The sequence below is a fragment of the Desmodus rotundus genome, chromosome 3 (assembly GCF_022682495.2).
Source record: "Desmodus rotundus isolate HL8 chromosome 3, HLdesRot8A.1, whole genome shotgun sequence".
NCBI classification, from domain to species: domain Eukaryota; kingdom Metazoa; phylum Chordata; class Mammalia; order Chiroptera; family Phyllostomidae; genus Desmodus; species Desmodus rotundus.
In genome coordinates this window covers 9256465-9280763 of record NC_071389.1, presented here as the reverse complement: position 1 = coordinate 9280763, position 24299 = coordinate 9256465, and the positions used below count along the sequence as shown (strand labels likewise).

The window sequence follows — 24299 nt, the reverse complement described above, 5'->3', positions numbered from 1 at the left end:
TGTAGGAAGTGGATTGAAGAAGGCAAGAAAATAAAAGAGAACAGGTAGGAGGCTTTCAAAATAGTACAGGTGAGAGACTGATGGCTTGGGCTAGAGTGCTAGTAGTGGAGATAGAGAGAGATGGATGCATTTGAGCTGAATTTTTATGTTAAAATTGACGGGACTTCCTGATGGGTTGGATAGGGGAAGGTGAGAGGATCGAACAGGCTGACTTATATTTCAGGTTTGTGCAGCTTTGTAGATAGTGGGGCTGTTTGGTGAAATGGAGAATAAGTGCTTGGAAGAAGTTTTGTTTTTAAACGTTTTAAACGTTTAAGTGGTGATGTTAAGTCATTAGTTCTTACGAGAGTTTGACATTTATTGTAAAACAGATGGCTTCACTTCCTGTAAATGACAGCACGGTCTTTCCTTTTGTTCAGTTCATTCTTCTCTTATCCTTCATCTGTTCATGCAGCAAGTATTTATGGGTTACCTGTTCTGTGCCTGGTATTGTTTCGGATGCTAGGGATACATAGTCTAATAAAACAGACAAAAATCCCACTTCTGATGGAGATTAACTCAAATGAGGGAAGATGTATTAAAAAGGACAAATACATAACATAGCACATTAGAGGGTGATTAATGCTGTTGGCTCAAAACTATAGCATGGTAGGGGGGTCAGGTTGAAGGGTTTATACCTGGGGAGATCAGGGTAGACCTCATAGGGAAGGTGACATTAGAACAAAGACTTGATGGCTACAAGAAGGGGACCATGGGGTTATCTAAGGAAAGGACATTCCAAACAGAGAATAACTAGTGCAAAGGGACGGTCAAGGGATAATGAGGAATCTACTGGAACAGAGTGAATAAAAGAGAATATGCTAGGAGAGAAGGTTGGACAGATAATGGAGGCGAGGGTATCATAAATGTAAGCCTTTCTGGACATCGTAAAGAGCAAAAAGGTCTTTACATTGTTGTATTTTTTAAGTGAATGGCTGGTCATTTAGGTTACTGAGAAGACTGTGTAAAGAGGGCAAGTGTGGAAATGAGGAGACCAGTTAAGAAGTAGCAATAATCTAGGTGAGAAATGAGAAAGGATGCAACTTGGACTAAGGTGTTAAGAGAAAGATAAAAACTGGATGGATTGGCCCTGGCTGGTGCGGCTCAGTGGATTGAGCAGCGGCCTGCAAACCAAAGGGTCACTGGTTCGATTCCCAGTCAGGGCATGTTCCTGGGTTGCAAGCAAGGTCCCTGATTGGGGGGCATGGGAGAGGCAACTACACATTGATACATTGATGTCTCTCTCCCTCTCTTTCACCCTTCCTTGTCCTCTGCCTAAATAAAATCTTTAAAGAAATAATTTAATAAATTAAAAAAGAGAAACTGGATGGCCCAATGGGATTTGCCCATGGTTTGGATATGGAGTGTGAAAGAGAGACAAGTCAAGGGTGGCTCTAAGGGTTTTTAGCCTGGGTGTTTCAGTGTAGTTGCCATTAACAGATGGGTAAGTCTACAGAGGGGTGGTCAAGGTTGGCAAAGTACAGCAAAGATGAGAAATTCAGTTTGAAACGTGTGAAGTTTGAATGCACATTAGGACTTCCAGGTGGAGATGTATGTGTCTGGAGTTCAGGGAAGACAGTAGGTTAGACATTTGTCTAGATGGCCAAGTGGGAGTTATTGGTAACTAGATGGATTTAAAGCCATGAGACTGGATGAGATTACCAAGGGAGTGAGTGAAGAAGAGGAGGCTAAGTGTGGGAGACTCCAGCATTTGGAGATCAGGGAGGAGAAGGGGACATAGCAACAGACTAGAAGAGGAGTACCAAAGAGGTAGGAAGAAACCAGGAGAATGTGGCATCTTGGAAGCCACCATACTTGAAAGTGTTTCCTGCAGAGGAGGACATAATCATCCATGTCTGTCAGGATGTCAAGTCATATGCGGACTGACCTTGAATTTTATTTTTATTTTTTTAGAAGATTTTATTTATTTATTTTTAGAGAGGGGAAGGGAGGCAGAAAGAGAGGGAGAGAAACATCGATGTGTGGTTACCTCTCACACGCACCCCCCCCCCACCGGGGACCCAGCCTGCAACCCAGGCATGCACCTTAGACTGGGAGTTGAATCAGCAACCCTTCGGCTCACAGGCCAGCACTCAATCCACTGAGCCACACCAGCCAGGGCATGACCTTGAATTTTAAAAGAATTTAAATTCAAGAGAGTGTTTTTGATGAGTTGTAAGGATGAAAGCCTATTTGGAATGGTTTTAAGAGAATGGGAAAACAGGAGTTGAAGACAGTAAGTATAAACAATACATTTTTAAAAGAGTTTTGCTATGAAGGAGAGCTGAGAAATGAAGGGCTGTGCAGATGGATGTAGGATTGATAGGTTTTGTTTTGTTTTTATTTTTTAAAGATTTATTTACTTTCTAGAGAGAGGGGAAGGGAGGGAGAAAGAGAGGGAGAGAAACATCATCGTGCAGCTGCCTCTCTCGTGCCTCCACTGGGGGCCAGGCCGCAACCCAGGCATGTGCCCTGACCAGGAATCAAACCGGTGACCCTTTGGTTCACAGCCTGTGCCCAATCCACTGAGCCACACCAGCCAGGGCTGTTTTGTTTTGTTTCAAGATGGCAGATTTCATAACATTTATGTGCTGGTGGGAATGATCTTCTCCAGGGAGGAATTGATTTGGATTGAGAAGAAGAATTTTTAGAGCTGTGTTCTCGAGGATTTAGCCAGGCAGAATCTACTATACTGGTGGAGGGGTCAGCCTTGGGTAGGAGCCCTGACCATTGATCCAAAGGAACGAAGAAGGAATATATAATTATTGATGCTGGTGAATGGCTAAATTTGGGAACTGGTGGCAGTTCTTTACTGATTGCTTTATCGCTTGGGGGAAAAAAAATGTGGGTGGGACAGAACAGAAACGGTTGGAAATCCTGGCTAGTGGTTATGAATGTACAATTGTGTACATTATAGTCTTTGCCAGGTGGTTCTAGGAAGTTGAATGTTTCCCCTCTGGTATTATATTAAGGTAACACCCTAGTTCTTAATCAGTTAGCTTGACTCAGCCTATGGTCAATTCCCAAAGCAAATGAGCAGTTCTTGGGATAGGTACGTCAAAAAACTACTGTTTTTAAACCACCGTTTCTACAGTGCCCTTTATTCAGACTGAGGCTAATTTTGGCATTTGTTTAATATGTAATATCATCATAAGTCACAGCCTTTTTTGGTAACTTAATCAAAATAGAAGTTTTCAAAACTTCTTAAATATTAGCCCACCCCTGTTTCAGTTAGGAGAGTCTATAAATATTGGGGGAGAGTCTATTAATGTTAGGTAAAGATTTAAAGCTCAGCCTGTCATCTCGGTTAACTAGTGCTAGAGTACAGTTGATTTTCCCACCACATTCTCCCCATAGATTCTTCTTTGCCAAGGATTTTTTTTTCTTTCCAGTTTCTTCTCTTTCAGTCACACATGCAGTTCCAAGTGGTGACTTGTGGTTCATGCCCTTCGTTTTAGGGAAAAAGCACTCAAGGACAGACGTGTGCAAACTAGATGTCTGTGCTAAGCTTGGCGTTCTCCTGACCCACTTGTTTCTGAACCTAATCCTTCTGCATTCTCTAGGCCTCGATTTCCTTCTTTGTAAAAAGGAAGAGACAAGACCACTGTTCTAAAACACACATAGCAGATCACCTTATTCCAAGTCACTGGGACACTTAAAACATGCGGGGGAGGGCAAAAGTAGGTTTACAGTTGTTAGTATGGAAAACAGTACAAGAATAAATAATAATACAAGAATAAACTCTGTTTCACGTACTCACAACTGGAAACCTACTTTTGCCCCGCCCTGTAGATTGCTTGGCCTCGTAGCAGACTCGCTCACCTAATCTCAGGGGAGTGGGGACAGCGTCATGCATCTGCATTTTTTTAAAAAGAGAAAATGTCCCAGTTGACTCTAAACCTAGCTAAATTTGGAAATCCCAGACCCCTACAAATTTTTTTCTTTCTTTTTAAAAAATTGTATTTATTTATTTTTAGAGAGAGGGGAAGAGAGGGAGAAAGAGAAGGAGAGAAATGGTGACGTGCTCATTCAGTTGCCTCTCACATGCCCCCAACTAGGGACCCAGCCCGCAACCCAGGCATGTGCCCTGACTGGGAATCTAACTGGTGACCTTTTGGTTCTCAGGCTGGCACTCAATTCACTGAGCCACACCAGCCAGGGAGGGCTTCTTGTTTTCTTACTGTACAATCTGTGATCGCACTCTGTTATCACAGTCTGTTAGGTGGGTGTGCAATATGCCAAACTGGACTCCTTAACTGTTGTTAAGGAAGAAGGATGGCTGCTGTGTGCAATCTTAGCTGCTGCTTTTCCCTGGTCATTCAGGAGTGGCCTACTGTCTGAGGAAATGCATGGGGAGAGGGTTTGGAGGGCAGGATGTTGGTTGCCCCGATTCTCCATACCTATTATCTAATCTTCAAACCAACCCAGTTAGGTTGGCACTGCTATTATATCCATTTTACAGAAGAAAAAACTAAAGCTCAGAGAATCACCTAGTAATGTATCTAAGATCACATAACCAATAAGTGATGGTGCAGTCATTGAAATCCAAGATTTTGTTTCTTAAAGTCTATTTTTTCTACTATGCCATGCTATGAGTAGTTTTATTTTTTCTATAATTACTTCATATTTTGTCAACTTTTAAATAGACTTTAATTTTAGAATATAACAGAGAGATTCCATCTATCCTACCTCCAGTTTTCCCTATTGTTAATATCTAATCATAATAGTGCATTTGTGGCTGGCGTAGCTCAGTGGATTGAGTGCGGGCTGCAAACCAAAAGGTCGCTGGTTTGATTCCCAGTCAGGGCACCTGCCTGGGTTGTGGGGCAGGTCCCAAGTGGGGGCCACATGAGAGCCAACCACACATTGATACTTCTCTCCCTCTCTTTCTCCCTCCCTTCTCCTCTCTCTAAAAATAAATAAAAATTGGAAAAAAAATAGTGCATTTGTGAAGTTAATGAACCAGTATTGATATGTATTGTTATTTTATTTTATTTATTTTATTTTATTTTATTTTATTTTATTTATTTTATTTTATTTTATTTTATTTTATTCTTAAGGGAAGAGAGGGAAAAAGAGACGGAGAGTAACATCGATGTGTGATTACCTCTCACAACCCCCCTACTGGGGACCTGGCCCACAACCCAGGCATGTGCCCTAGACTGGGAATCAAATCGGCAGTCCTTGGTTCGAAGGCCAGAATTCAATCCCTTGAGCCCCACCAGCCAGGGCCTGATGCAGTATTATTAATTAAAGTCCATACTTTATTTAGATTTCTTGTGTATGTATGTATGCATGTATGTATGTATGTATGATCAGGAGAGAGGTCTTTTATTTTTGTTACACTGGTCATGCCATGAATTCATAGGAAATGGGCTCCAACAGCTCAGATTCCTTTCCGTTGGTTCTCACAAAGTGTGCTGCTCTGGGTGGAGCAAGCTGACGTTTCAGCTGAACCCTGGTACCTTTCTCTCTGGTGTCCTTCTTTTTCTGATCATTTTCCTTCACACATTTCAGGAAGCTATATCATCTCTTAGAGTGTTAATGTGCTCCATCCGTACATTAATTCTCTCGTCAGGAATCTTGACCTTAACTTGTTTGTTCACAACACCCCCCACTACCTGCTGGGTGACATTATAGACTCTTCCAGTTCTGCCATGGTCACTTTTGTGGGGCATTACTTTTTGAACAGTACCCATTCCCTTGATGTCTGTAACATCACCTTTTTGGTACATTCGCGTGTATGTGGCCAAAGGAACAACTTCATGTTTTCTAAAAGGCTTAGAAAACATATAGCGGGTGGCTCTCCTCTTTTCCTTTGTGTTAAGTCATTTTGGCAAATTACTGGAAGATGGCAGTATTGGCCAAAAAGAAGCCTTATTATTATTATTATTATTATTTTTAATCTGGTATCTTTTTTCTGTTCCAAGATCCCATGCAGGATACATTACATTTGGTCTTCATGTCTCCTTAGTTTTCCTCTTGGCTGTGACAGTCGCTCAGACTTCCTTGTTTGATGATCGTGGTAGTTTTGAGGAGTACTGTCAGGTATTTTGTGGGCTGTCATTCAGTTTGGGTTTGTCTGATGTTTTTCTGGTGGTTAGACAATGCCAATAGGGAATTTCTTTTATTTCTGCCTGTGGCACGTATAGTTAGACAGGATCTAAAAGTTTCTCATGCCCATTACAAAAGTTCCTGTTGTTTTGGATGTTCTGTAAATGACCTAAAGAGTGATGTTTACAAAGATTGGGGGGGGAATTTAATAATAAAAATGTGTGCCCTGAAGCCTGGGATCCAGACAAGCTTTGTCTGGTGTCAGTGAGTTGTTTTGATATCAAGCTTTAACTCTCTGGCCACATTGCATTGAGGAATAAAATAAAAATAAAAGGAGTGGAGGGTGGGGGCACCTGAAGAAGTATTTGGCCTTTCCCCTGCTGAAAGGCCCACTGCTGCCTCCAGGGTTGTGAATGAGATTAACTGGAGCCAGTTCTCTTACCAGCTCATGAGGGATCTATATAACCATTTGGCTTCCATGGATTGGCTCAGTTCAGTAAACTTTTTCATAAAGAATAGTTCTGATATTCTAGCATAGTACCATATTCTTCCATGTATAATGCGCACCTATGTTTTTGTGTGTTATACATGGGATTATTGTACCCATGGTATGTGATCATTATACCCATGTATAATGCACATCTTTATTTTTCCCTCAAAAAATTGGGCTAAAAAGTGCACATTATACATGGCAAAATGCGGTACATATAATCTTATCGGGAGACTCTAACTGGGTAATGGCAGCACAGCGTGCTAAGTGCTGATTGAGGTAGGTAGAGCAACCAGGAAAAAAGCCATGCCTATGCAGAATAATTTAGTTCTTTTGAGTCCAGTACCATGTCCTTGGTAACTAACTTAAAATCCCGATTTTAGACTGAGTTAAAGAGCACACTTGGCTAGAACCGAGTCTTAGAAAGCAGGAGTTTGGGGGTTCTGTAGTGACTTTGCCAAAGAATAACTTTATATTTGCCTCCTACTTTCCTTATTTAAATAAGCATTATAGCCCGGACTGGGTAGCTCAGGCAGTTAGAGCTTCGTCCTTATACCCTAAGCTTGTGGGCTCTGATCCCTAGTCAGGGCACATAACAAGAATCAACCAACGAATGCACAATAAGTGGAACAACAAATTGATCTCTCTCTGCCCCCCGCCTTCCTCTCTCTCCCCCTAAAATTAATCAATAAATAAAAAATAAGGTAAGCATTGTAGTTTTGTATCTTCTGTGGACTTCTATCTAGATGCAGACTTACTGTAGTTATTGGCCACATTGACATTACAGTGGGAATATTTTCATCATCAGAAGAGAAATTGATGCCTGTTCCAGACAGAACTCCTGGACGCCTACTTTAGAGACCATTCTGAGTAGTTTTTGTCGTCCAGGTGTTTACAGCCCAAGAGGGTTTTTTTAATACTCATGAATTATGAAGCATTCTTCTCAATTTTTCTTTTGTCTCCTTATTCCTCAAATCATAAAACTGTGGAACATGCTTTTCTTGTTCCCATTAAAAAGTGTTAACCAAAAAAATGAAAGCAGTTTAGATATGTAAGCAGTTAAATTATAACTCCAGTATTTTGAAGAAAAACTAAAGGGTCTCTTGCCTCCTAAATTGTGAGTGCCAGCCTGTCCTCTTGGGCCCTCTAGGTTTGCTGATTCAGATGCTAATGTGGTGTTCTGGGAAATGCCTCTCCAAATTATTCTTCTCTTGACCTCTGAACTCCTGCTATCAAGGTCAGTTGCTTCACACACCACCGTAATGACAGCTCTATCTAGACAGACGCTTGATCAGCTTCCTAAGACCCAGTTTGGGTCCTATCGGCAAAATCTCTTCCCCCCACACTCCCCTCCCATATACACACCAACTCAGACTCCTCACCACCACAGGAAACTACCCACACAAAAGAAACTCTGAGTTAGAGTTGTTGGTTAATCTGGTCTGTCTGGGCTCATTTAGCCCTCAAGGCCAGTTTTGTGTGGGAAGGACGGGTGAGCTACATGTGGAATGAATGCCTTTCATTGGGCCTCTCTTAAGAAAGTGAGTGCATGTGACGAGTTGTTAGGATGAAATGGAGAGTAGAATCTGAAACATCAGTACTGTTACTCAGTCTTTCATGTCCCCTTTGCCATCATGATTATAAAATAATTTGAAAGCATTCAGGGAAAATTTTTTAACTGCCAGTTAAGCAGTTTAGTCTGTGCCCCCTTTAAAAGGCAAATCACGCACAAAAACATTCTGGAATTTCATGAGCGAAGTGGAAATGTTTTTGTCTAGTGATTTTCTCCTGGATTCATTGGCATGCTAGTGAGTCCGACAGTAAATTTTTTTATGTTTAAATTTTTATAGTTTTCTTATTTTCAAACTTTACGTCTTACAAGTCCCTAACTCCTAGTTTTAGATTTTTCTATTTTCAAAGTCATGGAGAACAATTATTAGCAAGTCACTTATGCCATAATTATTATGTTTGTCACAGCATAAATGACAAATTGAGGAGGAACATGAATAAATTAACTTTTAGTATGACCCTGCTTAGTTGTGGAGATATTTAAGCAAGACACTGAAATTGAAATGATTTGCCTGAAAGCCAGTAGGTGGAACAAATTTTAAAATTAATTTTGCAGAGTGTATGTTCAGAGACACGTGGGTGAGAATGACTAGGGAAATGTTTGTATATTGAAAATGTTAAAGTGGTTTCTTTCAGTCCCTTTTGATCAAAGCATTTGTCAAGGAAAACTGACCTTGGACCTTTGTCCTTTACTATCAAAATGAAGGGTTCCACAGTCTAGACCCCAAACATCAATCACCTGTGAGCTTGTTAGAAATGCACCTCCTCCTTCCCCACCCCTTCCTGCTAAATAAGGAACTCAGAAGGGGGGGGGCAGCAGTGTGCTGTGACGAGAACTACAGCTGTATGGGGGGGTGAGGGAGGGTAAAGGGGGATAAATAGTGCTGGAAAGGAGACTTGACTTGGGGAGTGAACATACAAGGCAGTGTGCAGACGACGTGTTGTAGAACTGTGTACCTAAAACCTATATAATTTTGTTAACTAATGTTACCCCAATAAATTCAATTAAAAAAATTAACATAAAAAAACTACAGCTGCAGGGGAATGGTAACTATTATTTATAACACCTTAATAATAAACTAATAATATTAATAAATAATCATAGTCTGGAGATGTAAAAGTAATTTTTAGTCATGCATAAAATACAGGCACCCTAATGAAAACAGGTTCCTGTTTTATCTTGTATCAAACAAGTTGAGCTGCTCTTTCAGGCCTAGGTTCTCTGTGAATAGAAACTGCAATTGTGGGAAAGTGGCATAGAAACCAGACCAGATTTAGGAATTGCTTCACTGTTTTTACTGTCTTTGCAAAAGAAAACAAGAATGCTTTGTAATTCTACCACTGTCTTTCACATGTGAAACTTTCTTCTGATTCATAGGAACCTTGGGAAACACCTGAACCAATTAGCAGTTTTGGGGAATGCTGGTTCTGTGTATAGGTGCCTATCTGATCGTCCCATTTCCCACAGCCGCCTTTTTGGCTTGTGCCTTGCTTTGAATTTGCTCCCTTGATCACTGCTGCGTGATTAGGCAGCCTTCGGTGTGTTTGGGGAATGAAGCCTGAGGAGAGCATTGGCTCTAGGGGAACGGGCTCGAGTAACACAGTGTCCAAGTTTGATACAGGGCACGTTTCGTCCTGTGGTGCTCGGGGGAAGCTGCACGGGAGCGACACCCTTTCTCGTCCACTTTTGTGATACAACGGTATTTAGACCATGTCTAGAGGCCCGGTGACCTCATTATTTTCAAGGCAGGCCAAGAAATGTCCTAATGAATATAAAACCTTCATTTATAAGCTTTATGGAGGGAAAGGTATTTACTTCATATGTCCCCATGCTGACGGTGGGTCTTTGCACTATGGAGGGGCTATTGTCAGAGCGCTCCCAGCTCTTCAAACCGCAGGGCCTGACGTTTTACTGAGGGCCGTTCCATGTCTGAATTCCCTTGTTTAATGACAGGTTGTCATGGGGGCTTTTTAAAGAAAGTTTATTGGTAAGAAACATTTAAATAGCTTTTCTTAGAACTTTAAAATAATGAATAAAGGTATGTAATTTGGACATGACTTCTCTTGTTTTTCTCAAAATTTTAGTAAAGATTTATTGCTTGCTTTCCAGAACTCCACTTGGCTAAAGAGACTGTTTAAGATATAGAACTTTATGCTAAAGTTCTCTGACCTCACCATAAATTCAATTCATTTGATCTGTGGACCTAGCATTAGGATACTGGGAGGGAAGTTAAAGTCCCTCTGCTTTAAAACAAATTCAAAATATAAAATACATAGATTTTTGGAAATGATAAAAGTAGAGACTTTTTATGAAGACCTCATACTATTGATTCTGAAAGTAATAAGAATTTAAAAGTATCTGATTTGCAACAAATAATGCAAATGTTATATGCACAATTGGGTCATAGAATATTTGATGCACCATCTCATCTTTGACCTCTTAATTCTGAACTAACTCTGTGTTATACATTGAATTCTGTACTCTCTTTCCCCCCTGCTTCATTTGTTATTATATAATAATTTTTCCCACATGCCTTACAGATTGTGGAGGTGCATGATTAGATTAACTTTTAGTATGACCCTGCTTAGTTGTGGAGATATTTAAGTACAGTGCTGAAATTAAAGTTTCTATTTGTGACATAAAACAGATGTTGGAAATGCCAGATGAGGAGGGAGTTCTTCCACTCCTTGGGATAAGTAGAGGGAAAGAGTTTGGCTTTCTGAAATACCAAGATACTTGAGAAGTTGCTTTGGAAAGCCCTTGCTTAAGATAATCCTTAAGGATGGATTTATCAGGGTCCCTGGCCCCAGCTTACCTTTCCTTGGGAGAGTCCAGAGAACAAGCAGATGGGTTCTGTACCAGAGATAGAGTGTGACCCAGAGCCTTGTGGAGAAAAGAGTTCCTAAGAATAGCCTTCTGTTCAATTTACTTATCTCTCTGTCTACTCTAGGTCTTGTGGCTTACTTAATTAAACTTCAGGAAAGACCTTTTTCAGCTTTTAAACACTCAGACATTTTAAGGTTAAGGTTGTTTGTGGCAACTACTCAAAATGAATGTATCTGTATACATGAAGAGCTCTCTGGTCTAAAGGTTAAGAGAATGAGTTTTAAGTTCAGAGTAAATGTATTGGAATCCTGGCCCCACCACTTACTGGTTCTGTGACCTTGGGCAAGTTACTTAAATGAGTCGTGCTTCAGTATTCTCGACTGTAAAATGGGAATAAAACTAGGAGTTTGGGAAGGATTTAATTTTCTAACATGCCAAGCACTTAGAAAATTGCCTAGCATATGATAAATACTCAGTATTAGTCATTATCATTAGTATAGCAACAGTAGTAACAGTTATAAATAATAGTAATTGCAATGTCTTTAGAAGTTAATGAAATCACCCCATTTATGCCTCCACCTTCTCCATTCCCCGTAAACAGGCACAGTTTATAAAGTTAAAATCCTTTGTCAAAGTAGTACTGTCTGGTAGAACTTTCTGTAATGATAGACATGTTCTATCTATATCTGTGCTTTGTAATTCGATAGCCACTAGCACCATGTGGCTGCTGGTGACTGTTGGACAGTGCAGGTACAAAACGTATGTAGTGTTCTCACTGGGTCACTGGTTGGATTATGTGTGTCAGGTGATACACAGATACAGATGCAGGTATGATTATGTTTTACCAACACTTTATATTTTTTAATATTCTAAGGATTATGAATTTATTTTTTTTAAGAATTTATTTTTTAAGACTGTATTTATTTATTTTTAGACAGAGGGGAAGGGAGGGAGAGAGGGAAACATCAGTGTGTGGTTGCCTCTCGAGTGCACCTCCTGCAACCCCGGCATGTGCCCTGCCTAGAAATCGAACCAGCAACCTTTTGATGAGCAGGCCAGCACTCAGTCCACTGAGCCACACCAGCCAGGGCCCAACACTCTTTTTAATTCTTTGAGTAGTTTTTCCCCTTAAGAGGTATATATTCTTATACCACATTTGTAATCTGTTTGAACCCAAAACTGGTAAACATCAATTCGTTTTGCCTTATAAATTGTTTTAAAAGATGTTAAAGGCAACAAATGAAAAGAACAAACCCAAGCTAGTCTTATGTTAACCATTGTTTGTTTCTAAATCACTTTTGATGTATTTGATATACCTTCCTGGGACTTTGGATAACTTCCCTTTCATATCATCTACTGTCAATTACAATTTTATTTCTATTACACTTTCTTGAGCTAAATAAGCTATTATGCCAGGAATATTCCAACCATATGCTAGTAGTTAAATATGTTCACCAGTTCAGTTCTGTTCTGAAACTGTTCCACATAGATGGCAGTACTGTCAGGTGTGTATGGCTAATTGACCTTGTGTTAAATAATTTCATGTGAATTTGCTTTAGTAACAATAACAGGCACTGTTCTAAAAAGATTGCATGATTTACTTAATCTTCACAACCACTGGATGAGGCAGATGCTGTCATTTCTCCATTTTATAGATACGGACACTGATGCAGGGAGAGATCTGTGAGCTGGCCTTTCACAGCTAGCTACATGGCAGGGTTAGGACCTGACCCCAGGCAGGCTGGCTTCAGAACCTGTGTTCTTAACCATAGTTTCTTATGTTAAACCTTTGGTGCTAACTGTGTTTTGGAATTCAGAATTTTTCAGGTTTAATTAAAATGGGGATATGATGCATATGCCTTTATAATACTGCTAGTGGAGCCTGGAGCAGCACCCTATAATCAAACTTACTAATATTTCTGCAGCAGCTCATAATGAATACTCATACTGAGTGGATTAAATAAAGACAATCCATAGCCTCATCATTTCAGGTCAAGTTTTGTTGCCAAATGAGTTTTGAAAAAAATGATTTTTCAGAACCCTGAGGATTTTGGAATGTTGAATAAACGATTGAGAATTCACTGTATACAGCCTCTCACAGAGGCCTTCTCAAATGGAGTGAGGTTAGGGAAGGTGTAGGAAAAGGGAGTTGCATTGAATTCATAGTTATCATTTTAAACAACTGAAATAGCTTTGTTTTTCTCAAGTCAATGAGCATGTATCATATCACTTTTTGCAAAGTTTAGCCAATACAGAAAGGCTTTTATAAAGAATAAAATGAAAATTACCTATAATCTTACAATTCAGAGAGATCAACTATTTCTTGACCTTCTAGACTTTTATTTTATTTTTTGACTATATTTTTATATTTAGTGTACTTTTTCTGTTACCATGTATCTCCCTCATACCCCCTCCCCCACACAATCACCACGCTTGTCCATGTCCATCAGTTCTTTTTCCTTTTTGATCGATGCCTCCCCCCATAGCTGTCATCCTGCTCTCTCTGAGTCTGTCTCTGCTTTTCTTGTTTAGTTCAGTTCAGTAGATTCCACATATGAGTAAATTCATATGATACTTGTCTTTCTCTGACTGGCTTATTTCACTTATTTAGCATAATGTTTTCCGAGTCGTAAAGGGTGAAATATTCTTTTTCTTTTTTTTTTTTTAACTACTGAGTAGTATTCCATTGTCTATATGTACCATAGTTTTATCCACTCAGCTACTGATGGGCACTTGGGTGACCTTCTAGACTTTGTTTATGTGTAGTGAACACATGTAGATTATTTTAAGTGGGTTCAATATGCCTAGATTCAGATTCCTTCTCTGACACTAATTGGATGTGTGGCCTTGGGGAAATTAACCAATCTGTGCCTCAATTTCTTTATCTGATCAATGAAGAGTACAATGGTGCCTACCTGTCAGGTTTTTGTAAGGATTAAATGAATTAATTATGTGTAATGCACTAGGAACAGTGCTAAGAGCATAGTGCCCATCAACTGTTAGTTGCTTTATTTCATATTTTGTCACTTGCTACTTTCAGTTTTCACTTAATAGGGCATGGGAATTATTCTAAGACAAATAGACACATAATTTTTAATTGCCACATGGCATTATTTTATATGGATATTCCTTGATCTATTTAAACACTGCAAATGAGTATTCTTGTATCTAATTCTTTTTTTATTTGCCCAGCTATCTCATTAGATTAATTCCTAGAAGTGAAATTGCTGATTTAAAGCATACACACTTAAAATTTTTTATACAAATTGCCCAATTTACATTAAAACTTTTTTGTTGTTGTTTCCATGCTTTTGCTATTTGATGGACCCTTGGTCTGCTTCACTTTATAAACTTGATTTTAAAAGCCAGTATCTGAAATCCAAATCCAAATTTCAGTCTGGAAGATTTTAAAATTATTACTCGGGTGTAATAAAGTCTGTTCCATATTTTATTTGCTTTTTCCAACTTTTTCACAGTACTTATGAGTTCCAAGGTAAGAGCAAGAACTTGAAGCTTTGTGTGCTATATCACAAATTAAATCATCTTTGGGTATACTAGCATTTTAACGAGACTATTATATTTTGTTAGGTTTTCTAGTTGGGCTAGGAGACTTCCTCCTAGGAAGGCAAAGGTTTTTAACTAGCAATCTGAAGTTCTGTGGACTACGGATCTTGATGACCCCTAGTCATGATTCCCCTGGGGTATGAGGGCGGCAAGAACTGATTGACCCGAGAGCTGTTCCTAGGGGAGATTGATTTCTGTAGTGAAGTTCTTGTTGGTTTGATGTCTGTTCTCTTAAGAAACTATTCAGAATAGCTGATGCCACAAAATGTTCTTAGATGCTTACACTGTATTCGGAAGACTCTTCTCAGTAAATCACGTGAAATTACTCTTAAATTGGATCCCAGGGAAGACAGTCCTCTGCTTTACCTTTCAAGCTCAAGACTTTGTAATCGACGCTATTAATGAGAACTGCATTCTGCCTCCTTTTTTGCCTGTGTTTGGTAGTAGCAGTTATTTTTAAGTGGCATCCAGGTGTCTAGCCTCTATATATACTCCTCTCTGGATCCCTTAAATTCTTTCTTTGTACTCTTTATTATGCTTATTAAAGGGATAGATGGGCAAGAGAGGGATGGCTGACATTTATTGAGCACCTGCTAAGTGCTTTGAATGTATTATTTAATATGCAAAACAGACTAATAAACTAGGTGCTCTCATCCCTAATTTCAGGTGAGCAAAACTAAGGCTGTAGAGGCTAAGGAACTTTCTTCTAACTTAGGCTTCACTGTTTTAATTATAGAAGATATATAAACTGGTGATGGTTTTCTTTCACACCTATAAACCCGGTGTTGTCTCCCCCTTTCTCCTATGCTTTTGTGGTATTGGTTCCTCTTTGGTCACTCCTCCATGGAAAGGTGATCTGTAGACAGCCTACTTGTGGCTTGTCATAAGACCATGAATCCTAACTATGCTGTTGCTGGCTTCTCCCAGGGTCTTATCCTTCCCCCAAAGCTGGAGCAACTCTGGTCGTGTACAAGGACCTGCTGGTGCTGTTTGGTGGCTGGACTCGGCCGAGCCCTTATCCCCTACACCAGCCAGAGAGATTCTTTGATGAAATACATACTTACTCACCCTCTAAAAACTGGTAAGCCACAAAGATAAGATCTTTTCAATCTGGAATAAAATATTTTAAATGAGTGGATTTCCTTGTCTTTTTTTGTGTTCAGAAATCTCCTTGGGAATTTGGTGAAAACTATGAACTCTTTTCCCAGAAAAAACAATTGGCATATGCACATATTTTTGCCTACAGTTACAGAGGGTTTCCAGGACCCCCTTAAAACCTAAAATTAAGAACTCTTATTCCAAAGAGAAAAAGTGGGAGAGATACATTCCTCTTCCAAGAAATATGAGTGAGCCAGTTGAAGAACAGGGATATCTTCAGTTTTGGCTACTAATTCCCAGCAGTGCCATGGGTCCAGATGGTTCCTGACTTCTCGGCTTCCTCCTGACTTTGTATTAGGTGGAACTGCATTGTGACAACCCATGGGCCGCCTCCCATGGCTGGCCATTCCTCCTGTGTGATAGAGGATAAAATGATCGTCTTTGGTGGCTCCTTAGGATCTCGGCAAATGTAAGTATATTTGGCTTGCTGTCTGTCGTCCTGAAGGTAAGTACTCCTGGGAATAACCGGTTGGTCAGAAAAGTGAACTAGTCAGGGTCAGTGTTCCTGAACGTGTTTCGGATTAATCCAGTTAGTTATCTCACCCCGACATTCCAATTTTTGATCCCCTAGTCCCATACCAGTAAAGTTGGGAAACTTGCTCACAGAATCAGGGCTGTGTAATCACTTTTTGTTTGGTGTGTGGTTCTCTTCAGTGGGATCAAATTCTGATGGTGCCTCCACCTTGTCTGCTTCTACCTGTGCCCGCAGAAGGCCCCCTTCCAAGAAACAGTACTTTCTCTTGCTCTCCTCTGTGACCCAGTTTGTGCTCTTTGGGGCTTTAGAGAAGGAGAGGTAGATTAACAGGACAGGTGGAAATGGTTCACTCTCCAAATGCTCTGGCCTGGGGGAGTGTGTAGGAGCGAGAAAACTGTGTCAGGTCTGACACACTTCTGTTAGGCTGTTCTTCATACGCACTCTCCTCTCCACCTCTGGCCACAACCGACCAGCGCAGGCCGGAGCCCAGAGCCAGAGTGCTCCATCTGAACCACTGTTATACGATTTGGCAGTGTGAGCTCTCCTCCAGGTGAGGGGGCTAAGGGCTTAAGGTGCCATGCTCATTGCTGTGTCCTGGTGTGTGAATAAATGACTTCCCAGAGCAGACCATAAAGTACAGACGGCCATCTAGGAGTCTGTCCTTGCCATACTCGTCCCTTGGGGGTTGGAAGGACAGTTTGTTCTTGATGAAACCACAGCTCTCATTAGCCATGGTGAAATTACTTTTTGTAGCCAGAATCATTAAATCGTTATCTCCTGGACAATGTTAGAGCTGCCTTTTGAATAATTTTTTTTCTTCTTTCTGGTTTTTGCTTTTGAAAAACTGTATCTTAGCCCTGGTCAGTTAGTTCAGGTGGTTCGAGTGTTGTGCTGACATGTCAAGGTTGCAGGTTCGATACCCCCTGACCCCAGTCCGGGCACATACAAGAATCAAGCGATGAAGGCATAAATAAGTAAAACAACAAATGGATGTATCTTTCTCTCCCTCTCTCTTTCTCTCTAAAATCAATCAATAAATTTTTAAGAAGAAAGACTATACTTTGGCCAGTAGCTGTTTCCTGCTGTCGTCTATTAACTCTTAGTTGTTAGTGTGTGACAAGACATGACTCCGACAAGCAAGGCCTTATGGGTCAGTGGGAAGAGCAAAGGTCTGATGGTCTAGAGATGGGTTCCAGGGGAAGAAGCAGAAGAAAAATACAGTTCAGCCCTGGCTGGTGTGGCTCAGTGGACTGAGTGCCAGCCTGTGAACCACAGGGTCTCTGGTTCCATCCCCAGTCAGGGCACATGCCTGGGTTGCAGGTCAGGTCCCTGTTGGGGGCTAATGAGAGGCAACCACATACTGATGTTTCTCTCCCTCTCTTTCTCCTTCCCTTTCCCTCTCTCTAAAAATAAATTACTAAAATCTTTAAAAAAGAAAAAATATATAGTTTTAAGTGCTAACTATAAGCATGGCACTTTATGGGGCATCTTTATAAATGTAACATCATTTATATCAGCTCTTGTGGTCCCCAGGAGCTCCCACCTCCTTCATCCTTATGTCCTTATCTTACAGGAGCAATGATGTCTGGGTCCTTGACCTCGAGCAGTGGGCGTGGTCCAAGCCAAACATCTCTGGCCCCAGTCCTCATCCTCGAGGTGGCCAATCTCAGGTGCTCAGGAATTAAAATAACTATTCAGCAAGCACTGTAGCATCTTTCAGTTAGGACGGGAGAGGGAGGAGGGAGTCAGGTAAGATGCCAACATGCATAAGTCAAAAGAGACTTTGTCATTACTTTTGCTGGTATTTGCTTTTCAACTTCTAATGAGTTGTATTTATTTTTAGTGGCTTTATATTATGCCTCTCAAAGCATTTACTTTGCTGTTTCATTTCTTAAGAGAACCCTGCATTTTATGTGGTTGGCACTCTCATGTTAATATTTGATCAAAAAAGAATATTTCCATTCAGGCGAATCATCAGTTTGTTCACAGGGATCAAAACTGACATGGGAGAATACAGAGCTTATTGTGGTAACTAGAAGTAAGACTCTCACTTAGGAGCTGGGTAGGCTGTTTACATATACGGCTGAAGCATGGGTCAGATGCTGTGTCTTTATGGTTTTATTTTAAATTTTTTTCTGTCCCCAGATTGTCATAGATGATGCAACTATATTGATCCTTGGAGGCTGTGGCGGTCCCAATGCTGTGAGTACGGCTGCGGTGGCATTCCCGTGCACATGCTGCTGAGTGTTCAGACTTGCCTCCCCTCTCTCATCTCTTAAGACTTTCTGTGGCATTTTCATTAAGAGTTCCTTTTCCCTTTGGGTATATAGTCTCTGTATTTTCTGGCTATTTTCTCTGGGGTTTTTTTTGGGGGGGAGGGGTATGGAGTTCTTTTAATCAGAAACAGTCATCTCTTGAATATTCATATCTGTATTTTTTCCTACTCCCACTTCCTCTTTAGGCTATAAGGTTTGCTGCTATCATTCTTTTCAAGGAGGAGTGGGACATGAAAGTAGGTTCAGCTGTGAGTGGTGTGATTCAGTGGGTCAGGCATTGTCCCACAAACCAAAAGGTCTTTCAGTTCCCAGTCAGGGCACGTACCAGGGTTGCGGGTTTGGCCCTCAGTTGGGGATGTGCAAGGCACACCAGGTTGCTGTTTCTCTCATATGTTGATGTTTCTCTCCCCCTTTCTCCCTCCCTTCCCCTTGCTTTAAAAATAAGTAAATGAAATCTTAAAAAAAAAAAAAAAAAGAATACTGGTTCAGAAAGTTATGGAGACGTATTATTGACCTCCCCCCCGCGCCCACACACACACATAAAACCACAGGCAAAATTCAAACCCACTTGAAATTGATTCATGGGTCACAAGCAGGATTTTTTGTGTCCAGCCAGGGATAATATAGGAATGAGCAAACGCACAGATGAATGCGTAACAAAGATTTTGCTCTTCCTTCTGAAGAGCCCATGCACTGTCGAGACCAGATGGCACAACTTTGAGATTCCAGGTCTGTGTATGCTTTGTAACAGAAACCACACCTGAGTCCTGCTGTTGGTCCTTCTCTTACAGCTGTTCAAGGATGCTTGGTTGTTGCACATGCACTCAGGTCCCTGGGCCTGGCAGCCACTCAAGGTGGAAAACGAAGATCATGGGGCCCCAGAACTGTGGTGCCATCCAGCTTGCCGGGTAAGCAGGGAACTGACAGGCCAGCGGGAGGAGAGGTCCTGAACTGTAAAACCAAGTTAACTTGTCAGATTGCCAAGCAAATTTATATGGAAAACTAAGACATCTTGATGTCACAAAATAGGTAGACCTTAACCATAGTTCCTTGGGAGTTTCTCACATTATGAATCACTAGAAGAAAAAACTTAGTGGGCCCCACTCATCCTTTAAGTCCCAGCTTTAAGCATCTCTTTGTCTACAGAATTTTCTTCAGGATCCCCTAAGGATCCCCCAAACAAAAACTGATTCCTCCCTCTACTCTATCCTTACTCTGTAGACATAATTCTAATGCTAGCACATGTCACGCTGTAGCAACAGATTGCTCCCATGTCTGTCTGCCCTTCTGACCTGAAAAGCAGACTGTTACTTTCATCTCTGTATCTCAGGTATCGGCAAAGCGCCTGGCGTAGCCCAGATGCTCATGATAACATGTTCGGTAGTTGAATGAACGATCGGAACTGAGCACAAGTCTTGCCTTCCAGGTGGGGCAGTGTGTGGTGGTCTTCAGCCAGGCTCCCAGTGGAAGAGCCCCACTCAGCCCCAGTTTGAACTCTCGCCCATCACCTATCAGTGCCACTCCTCCAGCCCTGGTTCCGGAAACCCGAGAGTACCGCTCACAGTCTCCAGTAAGGAGCATGGATGAAGTTCCTTGTGTTAATGGCCGCTGGGGAACACTGAGGCCCAGAGCTCAAAGGCAGACCCCCTCAGGTTCCCGGGAAGGAAGCCTTTCCCCAGCCAGAGGAGATGGCTCTCCCATCCTCAATGGTGGGAGTTTATCTCCAGGAACAGCAGCCGTAGGTGGCTCTTCCTTGGACAGTCCTGTACAGGCCATATCTCCTAGCACTCCGTCTACCACTGAAGGATATGACCTAAAAATGGGACTTTCTTTGGCCCCCCGACGAGGGTCACTACCAGATCAGAAAGATCTGAAATTAGGATCAATAGATCTAAATTGGGATCTGAAACCCGCTTCCAGTAGCAATCACATGGACGGTGTGGACAACAGGACAGCTGGGGGAAGCATGAGACACCTTCCTGAACAGGCGAATGGTGTGCATACCCCGCCACACGTGGCCAGTGCCCTTGCAGGAGCCGTTTCCCCGGGTGCCCTGCGTCGGAGCCTAGAAGCCATCAAAGCAATGTCATCCAAAGGCCCCTCAGCCTCCGCAGCACTAAGTCCTCCTCTGGGATCTTCTCCAGGCTCCCCAGGGAGTCAGAATCTGAGCAGTGGAGAAACGGTGCCTATTCCCCGGCCAGGGCCTGCCCAAGGAGATGGACATTCCTTACCTCCTATTGCCCGCCGCCTGGGCCACCACCCTCCACAGTCCCTAAATGTTGGCAAACCCTTGTACCAGAGTATGAACTGCAAGCCCATGCAGATGTACGTGCTGGACATTAAAGACACCAAGGAGAAGGGGCGGGTCAAGTGGAAAGTATTTAATAGCAGTTCTGTGGTCGGACCTCCTGAAACCAGCCTGCATACAGTGGTACAAGGCAGGGGCGAACTCATCATATTTGGAGGGCTCATGGACAAAAAACAGAATGTGAAGTACTATCCAAAAACAAACGCCTTGTACTTTGTTCGAGCAAAGAGATAATATGTTGTAAACCCCTTTCCCTTTCTGTGGCTTTTAATTTGGAATTTTCCAGCGTGCAAGTGTTTGGACTGAGAACTAGGAAAAACAAAGGACAAAATTACTCCCATAAACCAAAACCCCAATTCCCAACCTCACTCACTCCAGGCTGGGATCAAATCTCCATTAAGAAAAAATTATATATAAATATATATTATATAGCCAACTCTGTTTACAAAGAGGGAGAGACCTCCGTCCTGGTTCAGACAAAATTGTTGCTGTATTTTAACAGAGGCTGTGCTGCCTTTTTCTACTTTGCTGGTAACAAGACCAAGAATTTAGGGAAAGACTAATATCAGAACTTTCCTAAAGAAACCGAAGAGCCCGCTGTAAATCTTTACGTGGCCTTCTCAGAGTTAGAAAAAGGAAGGGCGTGTGTCAGATGCACCAGTGGAGGTTTCAGATTCGTGTGCTTCGGGCGCTGGCAGGGTAAAGTAACCTGTAGAAAGCTGTTCTTCCCCTTCTCTCACAACCGCAGAGGACCTGTGAAACCTCTCTGTGCGGTAATGTCTTATGCCTGGCTCCTCCTGCCCTCTGTGACTGGGGGCAGTTACCCAGCAGAGGGTTTTGGTCCACGTTTGTGTGCCAGGACCCTCGTGAAACAGTGTGTATGCAGCGACACCTGTCCACCTAGTGTCTTTTGGTCTTTTGAGTGCTCCCTCCGTGTCTCAGAAAACACTTTGGTGTCTGATTGTGGAATTTTCTGACAATCGTACTTGATTACAAGTTGCCAAAAACCACACCTGTTCTCCTTTTCCTTCCCTTAAAACTTGATCTTCAGAAGCTGCCTTTCTTTTCTTTTTTTTTTCCTTCTTTTTTTGCATATGTAGATTTTTTTAAACCTCCAAAACCTTTCTCACTTTTTGTTTCTTTTATAAAGCTCAAGTGCCCAGAGAGATCTCTTAGAAATATTTCTGGAACGCTTTCTCTGGTGTCACTAAGGGGCCAGGAGGGAATTCCAAATGCCAGTATCATGAGAGATCCTTGAAGCCTCATCTGTTTCTTTCTTATGAGCTGCTTTTTACTTGCAAAGCACAGTGGGCACCCATCAACAGTTCCTTCTAGAAATTACTTTTGTCCTTGTGACATGCATTTTTCTGCCTGGCTATTAACCAGTGATTAGGTTGAGTATCACCTCACAAGACTTGACCTCTTTGATGCATGCTTGACCTTGGGATCAGCTCCTTCTTTGTGATCGTCTTGTTCCTGTGTCATCCAGACAAGGTTTGGGGGTTTTTTTTATGTCATTTCTGAGATAAGTTGCAACCAACTGGGGCATTTCTTTGGTTGATGCAGGAAGTTATGTGGTCTCTAAAACCATGGCCTGGACACATTGGAACCACTTCAGTGTGCATTTTTGATAATTTCTCATCAATGGAAAGCGGATTTTTATTTTGTCTTTTAAGATTTAAATTTCAAAACGTGGCATTTCCCATCCCCGCACTCTCCTTTCTCTTGTTAGCATTTCCCAGGCACAGCCTGCTGCGGCTGGCCCTGAGTCCTGGCTTTCGGCCCGCACTCAGCAGTCTGTCTGATAGGTGTGTTTTCTTGTTACGTCACGTCGAACCCTTTCCCCTAACCATTCGCTTTTACAATATGGTCTTGGTGGGAAAGCCCCCCCTGGTGCCAAGCCCAGGGAAGGGCCCGTTCACAGAGAGGGGCATGTGTTCCTAAAACGGCTCTCTGCTCCCTTAGACGAGGGGACTACCACGTGCCTACTTACTACTATGTCCAGCTGCTCGTAGCTTTCCAGACTCCCTGCTCCGGGGCTGCTGCCGGTCCTTTTTTGGCAAAGACTGTTAGATCGTGTGGGGTCCTTCCTCACAAGAGAAAGCTAGCCTGAGAGATGAGCAACTTTGGCATTACTGCTGTTGCCGAACCTTGTTTAGGGCATCGCATTGTGCACGGGACAGCGCCTCCAGACTCAGTTCCTATTTAAATCTAAAGTGTTTGGAAGCCTGAAAGTGCAGAACCCCAACTTCGTAATCTTTCCTTTTGTCCTGTGGCCTTCCTAAGCCAGCTGTTAACGTGTCGATTCCTTCTGCTTTCCCCGAGTAGGCAGGTAACGGAGGTGATTCCTTTAAGAAGGGAGCCCAGCTCCTCGGGACTCGCTGGCATCCCAGTATTGCCCGCACCACTCGGGACCAGACTGTCTGTTTACAGCTCTTCAAGAAAAACCTGCCTCTTGTCTACCCAGTGGTGTTGGTCTTGGTGGCTCTGGGGCACCGTGTGCACGTACTTTGGGAGGGCGACTCAGCACAGGCAAGGTGGTGGCCTCCTCAGGCCCAAGAAGCCACACGTGCAGCGGAAGTTCAGGTGTCTCAGCCGAGGTGACCGTTCCCACAGCGCCTCGGATGCTTCAGGCAGATCTGATTTAACCACATCTCCGGTTTGACGTGATGCCAATTTTGTCTTAAAACTCACTGAGAAAAATGAGACAAAATATTTTTTTTAAACCCTCAGGAGCACCTAAAGGAAATATTTATCAGTATTTAAGTATTTAAAGTACATTTTGTTTCTACTTGAAGCTTTAACCCCTTCCATTCCTGCAAGTGTGCCTTTGAGAGCCCCCGTGTCATACCGACTTCCCCGGCCACCTTGTTGACCTCAAGTGAGAATCTGAGTCTCTTCCACCCCCTCGGACAGAGCTTCCTGTTTTCTCACGTTGCAGTCTGGGCAGCAGAGAGGGTTCTGGATTTTTGTCCATGTTTTCACCCTTCCTCTACGTTTGGGTGGTGGGCTCCACAACCTCCACCCACCCCACGTTTTGGGAGCACAAATTAGGTGTGGAAACAAGCTTAAATTTGGTTGTAAGGCCCTACTGGGCTTATTCTCCTCCTTGCCCTCTGTGGATTGATTTGATTTTAATGTTTGATTTTTATATCAAGAGCTGAAACTATGTACTATCCTAAGAACTGTATTGGAACTCTTGAAAATTTAAAAAGGAGAAAGGGAAGAAAAAAACCAACTGAAGAAATCTTGACTTTGGAGTACAGAAAGCCACCAGCTGATGGAGAACAAAGGGATGCTTCCCTTTTCACTGTATCTTCCTGGGTTTCCTTCTGCTTTGCTTCTTTCCTTCCCCTTAAAAGTGACATTCCTGGTTGGGTTGTCTGTCCTTGTCCGTGTGGCGATCCTGGCATGGTGATGTGCTCTGCTTTGCATTATCTGTGGTCTCTGGCCAGCGCACAAGTCGGTGGGGAGGAGCTGAACACACCCAGGGGCAAGAAAGCTGAATTTTGAGGCCTGGGTCCCACGCAGCCTCCCCA

General features: G+C 42.2%; 1 protein-coding gene across 4 annotated transcripts in view; it reads left to right on the top strand.

Annotated features, from left to right (window-relative positions):
• Window positions 1-21100, top strand: part of FBXO42 (F-box protein 42) — a 76156-nt gene extending 55056 nt beyond the window's left edge. For all 4 annotated transcript variants that reach the window (XM_045190563.3, XM_024554264.4, XM_045190564.3 and 1 more), the window contains 6 exons: window positions 15471-15624; window positions 16000-16110; window positions 17750-17846; window positions 18322-18378; window positions 19244-19360; window positions 19879-21100. In XM_045190563.3, the coding sequence (XP_045046498.1) occupies window positions 15471-15624; window positions 16000-16110; window positions 17750-17846; window positions 18322-18378; window positions 19244-19360; window positions 19879-20994 (1652 nt within the window). In that variant the 3' untranslated portion in view covers window positions 20995-21100. The remainder of the gene's footprint in view (window positions 1-15470; window positions 15625-15999; window positions 16111-17749; window positions 17847-18321; window positions 18379-19243; window positions 19361-19878) is intronic.
• Window positions 21101-24299: the final 3199 nt, after the last annotated feature.